The sequence below is a fragment of the Elaeis guineensis genome, chromosome 5 (assembly GCF_000442705.2).
Source record: "Elaeis guineensis isolate ETL-2024a chromosome 5, EG11, whole genome shotgun sequence".
NCBI lineage: Eukaryota > Viridiplantae > Streptophyta > Magnoliopsida > Arecales > Arecaceae > Elaeis > Elaeis guineensis.
In genome coordinates this window covers 10,111,727-10,125,615 of record NC_025997.2, presented here as the reverse complement: position 1 = coordinate 10,125,615, position 13,889 = coordinate 10,111,727, and the positions used below count along the sequence as shown (strand labels likewise).

General features: G+C 37.1%; 1 protein-coding gene across 2 annotated transcripts in view; it reads right to left on the bottom strand.

Annotated features, from left to right (window-relative positions):
• LOC105044856 (probable LRR receptor-like serine/threonine-protein kinase At1g06840) overlaps positions 1 to 13,889 on the bottom strand; it is a 48,831-nt gene that overhangs the window by 11,373 nt on the left and 23,569 nt on the right. For both annotated transcript variants that reach the window (XM_073257463.1, XM_073257464.1), the window contains exons 10-18: positions 12,391 to 12,459; positions 12,190 to 12,258; positions 11,959 to 12,030; positions 11,606 to 11,692; positions 11,459 to 11,527; positions 9,337 to 9,824; positions 7,457 to 7,612; positions 5,030 to 5,313; positions 2,561 to 2,612 (exon numbers count right to left, since the gene is read on the bottom strand). In XM_073257463.1, the coding sequence (XP_073113564.1) occupies positions 2,561 to 2,612; positions 5,030 to 5,313; positions 7,457 to 7,612; positions 9,337 to 9,824; positions 11,459 to 11,527; positions 11,606 to 11,692; positions 11,959 to 12,030; positions 12,190 to 12,258; positions 12,391 to 12,459 (1,346 nt within the window). The remainder of the gene's footprint in view (positions 1 to 2,560; positions 2,613 to 5,029; positions 5,314 to 7,456; positions 7,613 to 9,336; positions 9,825 to 11,458; positions 11,528 to 11,605; positions 11,693 to 11,958; positions 12,031 to 12,189; positions 12,259 to 12,390; positions 12,460 to 13,889) is intronic.

The window sequence follows — 13,889 nt, the reverse complement described above, 5'->3', positions numbered from 1 at the left end:
CCTAAATTTTAGTTCATATAAAATGCTTGATATATGTTCAGTTCACTTGTAGAATAGATATATCCAGGAGGAAGATGGAGCTAGAGCATGACATTGACTGGGATCCGAATCTATGTGCTCGGGTTAATACCACTGAAGATGCAAGCGGTGTGACACGTAGTTCAAAAGGGACGAGATAACCAAGCTTAAGCAACATCTTGTTGGTAGTTACTTCGATATGTCACGATATGCTAAAAATGCCCCTAAGAGGTCTGGCAGTTGATAAAAAAGCACTTCATTGATTTCAAAGCAGCAAAGGAGAGGGCTGCCCAGAAAAGGGCGTAGGTGGATCATCGAGTAACGGAACCATCTTCCTCCCACTCCAGGGTGTCAGAGGAGGGCCTTGTTCCATCTAGGTGAGCTTGGATGACTAATGGTAGTAGGAGGAGATGCCTAGGCATAGGGCTCGATTTGGGCCCTCACAATATGAGTTAGGCTCTTTGACTAGGGCTGGTGGGGTAGAGCCAGATCTCAAGAGGACGTCCTCAGTTAGGGAGGCTATCAGCATATGTGGGAGGGGCATAGCATCTATGTTGGGACTTGGGAGTATTTGGCAGCAAAGGCCGCAAGAAGTTCTCTAGAAAAATACCACCAGGAGCCATTATCCAAATACCTTTTCCAGCAGGGATGTGAAGCGGCAAAGGATTAATACCATGCTGGTGAAGGACAAGAAGAAAGACATGTAAAGAGCTATCATATCTTGGTTCTACTTCAACATATTCCAGCAAACATGGGAGGCAACACATACTACCAGTCTGCTATCGCCTCAATACAGAGAGCAAGATAGGATGTGGATCCTTCAAGACCGAAGGATATCTATGGTGAACTCTTTGACAATAATAAGGACAAGCTCGAGAACTGGATAGTTTCGTATTAGAGCAACTAGGGCACTTATGGACTAGTAAAGGTGGGACTACCAAATAATTAGGGAGCTGCATCTAGCAGATAAGAATATACATTAAACTAGTTCTTCATTGTCAAGCTTTCTAGTTGGTCATGCTGTACTAAAGTCTAAAACAATTGCAAATTGTATTGGCAGCTTATTGCTTGAACCCAAAGTTCCAGTATAGCATCCCTAGAATTCCAGTGGACAATGAACTTCTATCCGCCCTGTGTAGTGTGATATACAAGACGAAGCTTGATACAAATGTCGTAGCACAGTGTCTGGAGGAGGATAGTTAATTTAGACGGGTATGTTTTCTCAAGGTCATGGTGGGTATTAGGCGATTGCAGATGACATAGCATGTAGACTAGGATCCCTTGATGCATCAGGTTCGGAATCCTATACGAGATCCTACGGATATAGCGCCAACTACTTCCCTTGTGGATATGGTGCTTCAGATAAGTTATCCTCTAGTGGCTACTATCTTACGCAAACTAAAGCATCTAATGGATCAGAATTTGCTGCCGGCAAATTCCAATGGGTTGCTCCACAATGCAACATCAAGCAAATGATTCCTTCCAAAGCGACATCGTTACCCTCAGTGCATATTGAGACTATTTGGGTTATGTACCTTATCACGGCCCAACGAGCTTACAGGACCAAGGGGCCATGTGGATAAAAAATTAGGTTGAGCCCCTTGCATACAAAGACGACCTCAACATCTACAAGAGACATCGCCACTCTAAATTTTACATGTCAGTATGTATTTAAATTAGCTTTCTGTTCCATATTTTATTTATTTCTTTATGAAGGCAATAATTTATGTACCTTAATTATATTTATCATTGAAATTATAGTTATTTTATGAACAAAAAACATGCAAAAAAAAGAAACAACGCATTAAAGAACATCAAAACACCTCAAAAAAAATGAAATTAATGTTTAAATCACCCCAAAATCTTCATAAAACATCATTTAATATAAAAAAAATTCATAAAACTTCATTATATATCAAAAACATTAGAAAAATAAAAAAATAAATAATCGGGTGTTGGTTCGGAACCGGCACATTAGGCCATAGTGACTGTCGGTAGGGTGCCGAACTAGTGGCTGACCGGTATGGGGCACAATATCTATTTATCCTATTTTGCTAATAAATATACTGGCATAGACCAGGTACAGACTCTTCAAGCACTATGAACCTAAAAAAATGGCATCAATAAAACAAAAAAGGCTAAAAAGAATCAAAATTGCCAGGAAAGTGATAGCTGGAAGTTGAGTGTTAGAAGAAATGAATGGTAGGTAGGCAACTGTCCATTTGCTTTCTGTACAAGGTCATGCTATACACTACATATATTGGCATAGGCTGGGTGCAGAATTACTTCACGAGAGCCAGGGACCTTCAAAAATGGCGCTAGTCCCAAGGATCCTTTTCATCCTCTACCGATAAACAACTTCAGACACTTCAGCAACATGCATTAACTAGTTAAAATATGTTTATAAAAAAGGTATCAAATAGAGATTGTTCCAGCAAGTATCTTGGAATGTAACACTTTTAGTGCTGGGGGAGAAAAAGGAATATGCTTCTCATGTAAATGATGGCTGTGACGAGATCAAGATGAACCAACAAATGCTTACCAGATAAGTGATCGCGAAGACTACCATTTGCCATGAATTCATATACCAACATCTGCAAGGACAAACCACATAAAGATAGGAAATAATTTGCATTTAGAATTTATCATTAAAATACGCACCATAATGGATACTCAGGGAAATACCTGGAGATAAAGTTACCATAAATATCAAGCAGCTTACTTTTAGAAAAGTATTGACATTCACATTATATTGCATAAGCAATTTAAAATAAAAATCTTTTACTATTCTAATGGGAACTCTCCCGCTTCAAATCCACCCCTGTTTCAACTCCACTTTTCAAATACTTTTTTCCGATACCAAAGGACCCACCATGCTCACTTAATTGAGAATTTCTGCAGGGAGTCCAGCATGGCTGAACTCCTGATTCCTCAAGTCCCCTCCCATCATGTGCGTAGCACTTGCAGGGTTCTAGTTTTTATAAAATGACAACAAGGCCCATTGTGCTGTATAAGCTAGACTGTTGGTCAATTAGAGGACTCAGTCAAGCTAGATAGATGTGGAAGAAATGATAATATTGAGATGGATGTCTGGTAAGATTAGAGAAAATCCGGTTTGTGGAGGCATAATCGTTGCATAACTTGAGGAAAAAGTGATGGAGAATTAATTCAGCTTGTGTGGGCATGTGAAGAGAAGATTTGACGAGGCTTATGTAAAAAGAGGTGATCAAGCTGTGTCAGTCATGGGGCAAGAACTAAGCTAGCGCTGATGAGAGTTGTGAAAAGGATTTGAAAAAAAAATTGCAATAACACCAGAGATAACCTTAACAATACTTGATCATTGTGATTGTTGTACTATATATGTATAAGAGTACCACCATCAATATCAACCAAGACTTTACTAAGATCACTATAAATTTATATCATAAAAAATGATGGTGCTGGTTCTGGACCAAAGTATTTTTGATTCAAGAACATATTCAACAAAACTAAAAAACAAAAAGAAATGAGACTTATGTAATACAAGATTGTGCAATCCATGTCAAACACTTCCTCTTATCACTGCTTAGCAATGCTCTGTTCAGGCATGAGCAACAATCCTGGAAATAGTTGCTTATTTGTTGAGACGGTTACATCATTTCAAGCATATAACTACACATTACAATGCACACATGCATGCATATGTATTTTACATATTGCTTCTGTAGTGTCAATGATACAAGCGCCTAGATAATGGCCCGCTCGATGGCCTTCAAGTGAGGCTTTATAGACATGCTGTGAGAGACGAGCTCAGCAGCCCTGCTGTGGTGACAAGTTCATCTCTTGAATCCTACGATTATATTGCTTGCATTTGTTAGTAAATAGTTGACTATATCAACACTTGCTTTTCTTGTTTCGTGGTACTAGTGCCCTAGATCATAACCCACTGCCAGTTGCCCTCGAGCGAGGCTCTAAACACATGCTGTGGCAGACAAGCTCACCATTGAGCTACTCTCATATTTTTAATGGCTTGCCACAATATCAAGCTTCATAGTACCTATGTCTAATTCTCTATCATCTGTCATCTAGATTTTGCAAAATTAATAACTGACTATCAAGGATCTCATTACAAGGCAAACTGACTTCTAGAAAATCAAATTGATCGATAATACTACGAGGCATTATTCTTGATTTAGCCACTATTCCCATTATTCTCAAACATTGAATTCTCCTTCTTCTTCTTCTTCTTTGGAATGAAATGTTCAAGCAAGGATCAACCCGATTTTTCTTCTTTGTTGAGACATATCCATGCCTACTAAACCTCCAATATCCTTTACTTGATTATATCACCTTTTGTTGTTTTCTTTTCTTTTGATTCTACAATTTGACGATCCTTAGTATCCTTCATCTTTTAGTTGATTATAGTAAGAAACAAGGTTTGCCATCTTGGTAGTAGACCATGTACTGATACCATCCTATTACAGTTTTAGTATGCAATATAGTATGTGATGGCAAGGCGTACAGAGTGTTGGTATAGTATGGGATTGCATACCAGTTCAGTACCGGTACGGTATGGTATGTCCAATATTGTATAGTACTGATTGGTATGGCAAACCTTTGTAAGAAATAAAAAGTATCTTACTAATAATAAACTTTTCTCTCTTTTTTTCTTTCTTTCTTTCTTTCTTTCTTTTGTGTGGTTGGGGGAAGGTGGAGCTGTCAAAGGTTTGACATAGCAGTCAGGATTTATTTAACAAACATGAGAACTAAAACAACTAAACAAGAGTGTGCTACTACTGTTCCAAGCTTCCTGCAAAGGGTTTAAGGTTGCTTGTTTCTGTTTAATGCATAGCATCTTTATCAACAGAAAAAAAGGAGGTCTATGTTCAAAGAGGAATATTAAGACTGACCAAGCTGACACTAAATCTTGCCATATCTTTTAGGTCAACCTAAGGGGGTAACTTGAAAGCCAAGTTGAATCCCCAAAACATTGTTGCAAAAAGTAAAATGACTAGATATGAAAGAAATATACCTGTTCATCTTCTTCATCACAATAACCAATCAAAGAAACCAGGTTTCTATGGTGCAACCTTGACAACAACTCTATCTCTGTGAAAAACTCTTTTGAACCCTGCAGAGATCCCTGTTGTGCACGTTTTATGGCTACTACTGTTCCATCAGCTAAAACGCCTCTGTAGACCTTTCCATATCCTCCCTGGCCAACTTGAGTGGAGCTGCTGAAATTGTTTGTTGCCAGTGCCATTTCTTCAAAAGTAAAGTCCTTCACACCATCAATCTTAACTGGAATTCTTGACACTGCATAAAGGTGGAAAAACTTTTCAGTACACTATAAAGATGCCATTTCAAGGTGCAGAACAAGTTGTTTGGCTCTTGATCAATTTGCTTAGCAGAATAATAGCCATCATGAAGGGTTTTGACTTACAAGATACACACAAAGAGACCTATCCAATGATGCGACTTCTGGCATCAATGAGATGAATGTGCATGAGGGAAAGATTTGTCTAAAGTTATGGTGAAAATTGAGATTCAAGTGGAAGGTGCATAAACGTCATCTAGGTATGTGAAGAATGGATGAAATGAGATCCTGAACCCTTAAACTAAAACCGTAAATAGCTACATACTGGAGCAGCAAAACTTTAGAATGACCAAGTAAATTCTGTAATGATATATGTTAGGAACCAAAACCAGCAGTGCAGATTTATAATTGATGAGCCCTTTGCATGTTAGGTCTCCTACAAGAAAGCAATATCGTGCTCTAATACTATTTAATTTCAGGAGCAAGTGGTGGAGGAAACACAGTTTTGCAATATCTACTAAATAGGGAGGAGGATAAATTAATTTGGAAGATAAATGATAAGTGAGTCTTCTCCACTTCTTTCCTCTATAAATTCACTAATTCTCGGGGAATCAGATGCAAATTTGCAGCCTTATTATGGTCTCTTTCAGTGCCTTTAAAGATTAAGTGCTTCTTGTGGTTTTGCTGGGAAGGAAAACTCAACACTAGAGACAATCTCAGGAAAAAACTTGGTAAGAACTTTGGAGGCCGTGTTCTTTGTCAGAAAGCTCTTGAAACTGGGGACTGTCTTTTCTCCAATTGTCAGTTCTTCTCTACTATCTGGAAGGCAATTTGCTCATCTTTAGGAGTTCTGCATCCTAGATCCAGCTTTGAGCACCTTTGTCTTGACTGGAGAAAGAGAAATTTCACAAAGTCTTCACAACATATTGTTTTGAATTTTGATGTTACTTGCAGGGATGGCATGGGTAAGTTGGAGAGAGGAATTCCAGAATCGTCCTCAACAAGTCATCTTCCATTGGTTCCATTGCTTCAGAAGGCCTTCACTTATTTAATGATTGGTCAATTCTTTGCGACAATAAGCTTCTCTCTCAATTTGGAGATATTTGGTCGAAAATCAAAAGTATACAAGGAAAGCTTCCAAAAGATTGAATGATGATTTTTCCTTACATTAACACCCCACCTGGAAATGATGTTTATTTTTTCCACTCAAAACCTTGATTCACATCGGATCTAATTTTTCTGAATCATGATAAAGGCCAGGTGGCTGTCTTTGGATCCCTTTTCATAAATAGGGAGGACATACAAACAAAGACTGCCAGAATATACTATAACCCCTCATATATGTCTCTCAGAGTTAAAACATGAGCTGATGGTGTGTGCAAATATGCTACAGTTATAAACAACTTGTGTCACTAAAACAATCATGAAACAATGATTAAAATCACTATCAATGAAAAGTAATGCCAAATCACTTAATTTAACTATGGCTCTGTGGGAATGAATTTGATCAAGAAAAAGGCAGTATATCATCGTGCAGTCATCAAGTGGTATTAGCAAATCATGAAGAGGGTGAAAGAACAATTGCTCTTGCAGGTCCCTTGGGGTGAATATATATGTCTATTTATACTTGATGTTGATATATGCAATGAAATAAACTAAAACAATTTAGGCATACTAGTCAAAACTATATTGTTACAACAGCAATTGCTTATATATATATATATATATATATATATATTAAGATTAAAAAGAGGCTACAAAATTATTACATTTGAGTAAGCTTTCTAGGTTTGTGTGATGATAGTAGGTACAAATTATGTAGCTCACGAAGTGATAAATAAATGTGAATCACAAAATAAATTCAAGAATCTAAGCACCAAAGGTCTTCATAAGGATAGCTTAAGTTAGGAAAATGGAATAAACCAAAAAAAAAACTGTAAGACATCAACCTGGCACTTCAAAATAATAATAATAGGGATAATTCAAAGCAGTTAATTTTTAAATATTTTTGAACAATGTCAGAATACTGTTGTCTTGTAATAATTCCAATAGACATTTCACCCGATACATAGTTTTCACCTATTTCATTCGTAGCCAATAATCACCAACTAAACAATTACTAATTATAGTCCAGGTGCATACATGTTCGCTTTTTGGGAACCAGACGATATTTAGAGTGCCTCCTCAATATAAGCATTGTTATAACTGCTGATAGAGTAGCTGCACCAGCAACTGCTCCTAACACAATGCCAACCATGGCACCCGTGCCTAACCCGGATCTTGAAGCATTTGATATCACTGCAGCAATAAAATGGAATCACTAATCAGATATTAGTTTATGCTATCATTTGAAATGGTTAGCCATAAAGCTTCACTAACTTTATTAAAACAGAATTTGATAAAAGCAATTTGAAACTTTTGTCCTTAGAAAATGCACAGTAACATCTTCTAGTTATCAGAAGATTATGATGTTTCATCAAATTTTAATTACCCTTGCCGTTCTCAAGAAGGTGTGCAGCTTCTTATTCAGCGAAAAGAAATATGTAAACAATTAAATATAAACTGAACTACCACAGTATTAGATTTAAAACTATGGGCCAACAAAACACTAATGAAAATTTCTTTCTACTGATAGAAGAAAAAACATTTTTATCAAAAAAATAAAAGAAAAAAACATTGGAGGGCACATCCTTCACTTAATCAGCTCAGTTGAAACCCTGTGGCTATATATCTCAAAAGATACCGCACAGTGCTACTTCATAGAGTAAACAAGATTGAGCACACCAACCATCTTGACATGGTAGAAGCTGGATCTTCAAAGCACAATAAATCTAATAACATAAATAGAATTTCAAATACATAACTTAGAATGGATAGACAAAAAAAAACTCTTCAACTTCAATTCATGCCTTACGTCTTCAACAATGAGCATGTAACTTAATTCGAAAAGATATAATTGAAAAATTCTTCAAAAGTATCATGTATAGGTGCTTCTAAACCAAGTCATAAACATTAGTGACGCAGACGTCTTAGCTGATCAATATCTTGATTCGAGGGACCGGGCCCGAAAGAATCGAAAATCGAGCTGATTTCTTCTGATCCCGATAATTTTGACACTGCTACGCTAGAACAGCCATAACTTTATCATCCGATATCAGAATCACTATTATGACCCCAATTCGGAAAACTCTTTTCAAGCCCTAGCTGGTCACTTTGCCGCCACCTCGGATTTCCAAACCTAATTCAATTGTTTAACAAGTCAACAGGCACGCGGAAGAGTCCTAGTCAGATTTGGAGTCTAATTTTGATTTAGTCTTTTTTTTGTTTTAGATTCCTTTTTGTGTTTAGGACTTTTATGCTATAAATAAGGCCCTTTAGGCCAACGTTGTAATCAGTTTATTTCGTGTTATTATGTTAAAACTTAGAGAAGAGAGTTTCTTTTTCTTTTGCTATTTTCTTGTTTCGTGCATCTTCTTTCTCTCTCCATCGAAATGTGGCCTAGGCTGCATCAATTAGGTATTAAAGAGACATATCTTGAACTTTGATGATGAATTTGATGGACTACAGGCATTCAGATGAGGCAACTTGGAAGTCTATCTTATGCATTGAAGATGGAACAAACATGGTTCATGTAGTCAGATTCTAAATTCCTTTAAATGATATTCCCATGCAAATTTTCCCATCATCATTGCATTTTAATTATATAAAAACTTCTCTTATCCTTTGAAAAATATTCTTGAATTTGTTGAATTCTACTTCATTAACAGATTTATTGCAATGGTTTCGATTTCTCTCACTTATACACCAACAGTTTCACAAATTTATACCATTTTGTTATTAAATATAGTTATTCTTAGAAAATCTGAAATGCCGGTCCAGGCTCCTGATTTTCTGTAGATTGTATACTCCCCAATAACAAGCTTGTAAATGACATCTTTATAAAATAATAAAGATCATTACTTTTGTGAGTGTGTTAAGTGCACATAAACATTTATTTGTCAAACATTATCATCATGACGTACCAGGTCCATAAGATCCAAGAGTGAAATTAAGTAGTTCATATGGTCCAAAAATATCTGAATCTGGAATCAGCCATCCTGTAAACATGTCTTGTATTCGTCTGACCTCACTTGCATTAAATAAAGTTGCATTGGGAAATAACTTCAGGTACATACGTAGCCTTGGACCTTCTTCCCACAAAAATGAAACAATTTCCAACTGATAAAGATACAACAGAAGACCACTTGTTAAGTATTCCTCAAAACTATGTTCGTATGGCCGGAAATCTGAGAACCCTGGGCTTTTTAGCCGATATCCAAGCGCAAGTGGGACAGAACAAAAACATGGTATAGGATATAATGGATTATTTTCATAATCTAAATCTGTAGGGCATGGAGGACAGCTTATTTTGGAGTTTGTTGAGCCTCCAGGAGCTTGTACAATCTGAGGCTGACAGAACTCGACTATGTTGAGTTGGTTTGCATTTGCACATACAGGATTCCCATATAGCCTGGATATGATGTTAGACAGTTAGAGTAAAAATGGGAATCATAAACAAGAATCAACAAATTAAAGAATCATTAAGAAAAGCATTGCACCACAGATTAGAAATAAAAATAGAAAGCATATGTGACAAGTTCGAAAAATTAGTTTTGGCCCTTTTCAGCAATTTGCAGTTTAATTTGCATATTGTGCCAATGAATATCAGCATTACAATCTGAGAAAGTAATTACAGCAAAAAAGAAGTTTTATCCATCAATATGTATGCATATGGCTAGGTTCAATAGCATGGGATTTATCGAAGAAGCTTATACAAAGTACTGGAATGAGGAATCACCTAAATGACCCTTGTTGGTATATTGAACATATGACATCTGCAGGAATCAAATAGTCTGCAACTTTTTTCTTTCCTTTTTTCTCCAAAGAAGTCTTGTACTACTTTTCACCATGTCAGATCCTAAATCCGGGGTTTATCTAAGGGATTAGCATCTGATGATGCGTGGTATAGCATCAAAATGGTTTTGACACAAAGAAGAATGGTGTATTATATTGATCTGATGTCATCCTACACTGCATCAAATTCATTAAGTCATTTCTGCCTGGGTCATCTGTTGACTTCTATAAATTTCAATTCTCAGTTGTTTCAAACCCTATTCACATTCTCATACAAGGTTTTAATTCCTGTGGGACAGTGCTATCCTAGTTTTCTTATGGAATGGGACATGCTGCTGCCTCCCACCCCATGCCGACACTTGGGACAAGGGATATCCCAAGACATGCTGATTGGGATGCTAGGACAGTAATGGAGGGTCCTATCGTGACACATGGGATGGTACCCCATCCTGGAGTCCCACAGGACATCTTGTCAGACTTGAATCCTTGTTCCCGCAACAATGCATGAGTTTCTAAGATTAGTGTATGCCATGAAAAACTAGAGATATAATCCTATATCTTAGCTTCATATACAAATGAATATAAGCTCTAATAGATCTTTTTGCACTTTTATTTTATGCGAAGTTTGCTTATGTAAACGACATAGTGCTAGCTCCACAGATAACAAGTAAAATCTTGTTGCTGACCAAGTGCCAAAGGAATGAGCAAACCTCTAAGTCGCTTAATGGCTTAGTGTTGCCTACATTTTAGAGTGTGGAGTAGCAGAAACAAAGAAAACAAAGTCAAATCTAAGTAAAAAAGTATAATAATACTGGTGTATTGAAGTTTGAGTTTCTAGTCTGAGTTCAGATTTATACCTAGAAAATCAGAATGATAATTGTAGGTGTGCCAGCACACTTAACTTTCACTCCTGGATTTGGTGCCTAAAATCCTAGCAGCATATGTGAACTCGGCACATGCCTTGCACCATCCATGTTGCTGCATGTGTACTGGCTCTATAGACATCATATACACTAATAGACAATGCTCCAATGAAAGGATGCAAGTGCATATGTAAATGAAAATTATATATATATATATAAAGCAAAACAACATCAGTGACACAAGCAAATATTGACAAAATATCTGAATGGATGAAGATAATTCATACTTGATATCCTCTTTGAAAAATAAGTTGTCAACTAAATATTTGTTAAATCTAGTCAAATGATAAATAACTACAACTAGAACATATTTGAAGAAAAAACATACAAGAGGGTGACATTTGCTGGAGGGTTAAGGGCACTTGTTATATTTGCAAGACTATTATTCTGGAAATCCCTGCAAAATCATAACAGAAAATGTTAGCTAATCATTCTCATCTTGGGGCAGGAATCTCTCTTTGCCAACTGTTCTTACAATATGAGACTTTCATTTCCAGTTAAAGTTACATTCTCCCAAATAGTGGATGGAACAGAACCATTTAGTTTGTTGTTTTCAAGGGACCTGTCAATAAAAATAAAATAAAATATTCAATAATGAGAGTCTGGTATAATGCATAGCTCACAAGCACAAATCTTCTACAACGAATCATAAAGAAAAGTATAGTGATGACAAATTTACAATAAAGTTTAACATCTGTAACAAAGCCGAAATCATAAACCATCTGCTGTCCACTAGGAGGTATGCTAGTTGAAGAACAAGAGGTGCAAAAGCTATCCACAGGTTCCTACACTTGATAATTAGAAATGAATGTAGAAGTATATGCTTACAATCTCTGGAGATGAGGGAGGTCGGAAAAGCTCGAAGGAATGGATCCACTAAGAAGGTTGTTTGACAGGTCTCTGCATGCACAAATTTCAAAAAATCACTTAATGCAGGAATTCAAAAACCTTCGCCTACTCTCATGTCAAATAGGTTACAGAACAAAAATAAGAGTTTTAGGACAAGCGATATATGTTGAAGAACTGAGAACTGTATTTAGGTTAAGAAGTCTTCCCTACATGGTAGTAATATTGTCAGAAAGTCTACTAGATGGTATAGATCCCGTCAACCGGTTCTGGCTAAGATCTCTGAAATATGAATACCATCAAGATCCCATCAGCATTAATCAAAAGAAAATGAAAATAAAATTCTTGTAAAGAAAAAAGAACAAAAATATTTTTCTATAAAGTTGCACTTCACAATGTTATGGTAATGCCTACAAGTAGCCAAGTTGCTGTATTCGACTTAGATCAGGAACAGCTCCTTGTAAACTGCAGTTCCGAAGACTCCTGGTGAACCAAAATAAAACATTTTTAATGTTATCTGGAAATTTTGTTCTGACTTCTGAGTTTAACCTGCAAAAGATTTAAGCATGGAAGAGACCATCCATGACAGTAACACCAAGGCTGCAAATGCTATAAATGAAAATATATAAATTGGACAAACATAAGGATTCCAATCATATGGCATAGCATGCGGGATGTCCACAAATAAAATCCAGAAAGCATTTCAGTCAAACAAATTATATCATTCTGAAGGACTAATTTACAATATGCCAATTTTCCGAAGCTACTTCAAAAAGAGCATCAAATCTAGTAGATGCATATTGCGTATTATCACAGGGCTTAGATTTTAGACACCCCAACTAGCAGATTAAATAGTTCTCCCATCATCAGTAAACCCCTTCCTGCAGTTTGTTCTGCCTCTAAATTTCTCCTCATTGAAGTTGTAATGCACTCTCTCCAAAACACAGAGGCTTGCTGTCCAGCAGCCAGGCCAAATATAAATCGCTGAACCCAAAAAAAAAAAAAAATTGAACACTCACTTGTTAGTATACTACTAAAGCACATGTTTCATCATTTTATGCTTTCATGTTCACATCTGTCAGAGAGCAATTTTGGCACTAGTAGCAAATCAAAAGCAGGACCCAATGAAGTGGAGTTTACGCAAATTTGGTGAACAAGATTCAATGCTTAACTGTGAATCTACAAAATCACATGTTTCAACATTTTGCCTTTCATGTCTGTTTCTGATGTAGAGCATTTTGAGAAATAAATCTTGGGCTAAAAGCAAATTAAAAATGGAAACAAATGAAGTGGAGCTTAAGCACATTTGGTTGGTCCTACACAAAACAAACGCATCATCAGCAAATATAAAGTAAGCTGACACATACCCAAATCTCAACTAGTCAACTAAATGTCTTGCAGCCCAGAAACACGTTTTCTCTTAAGCAGTCTTACTGGTACTTGCATCACAAGAAGTAATAATGGTGAGACAAAATGTCCCACTCTGAGACCTTGATTTCCATAAGATGGATATAGAAGGGCGCATAGTAGGAGACTTGAGAGCATGGTTCGCCGTACCGGGCCGAACCGCCCAGTACGGGGCGTACCGAGCCGGACTGGTCCCTTACCGGTCCGGTTCGGCCTGTTTTTCGGAAAAAGACCCCAAACCGCACCGAACCGGGCGGTTCGGTGCGGTTCGGGCCCATACCGCCCAGAACCGGGCGGTACGACTCGGTTCTGGACCGGTTCGGGGTGAACCGAACTGTACCGCCCATGGAAAGGGGGGGAGGGGGGAAGGTGGCTCAGTTTGATGAGGATCTTGTGTTATTTTCTTGGTATCTGAAATAAAATGAAACCTCAAGCACATCTCTCTCTCTCTATCATATCTGTTATACCATCTGTCTTGTAGTATCCGATATGATGTATTATATCAT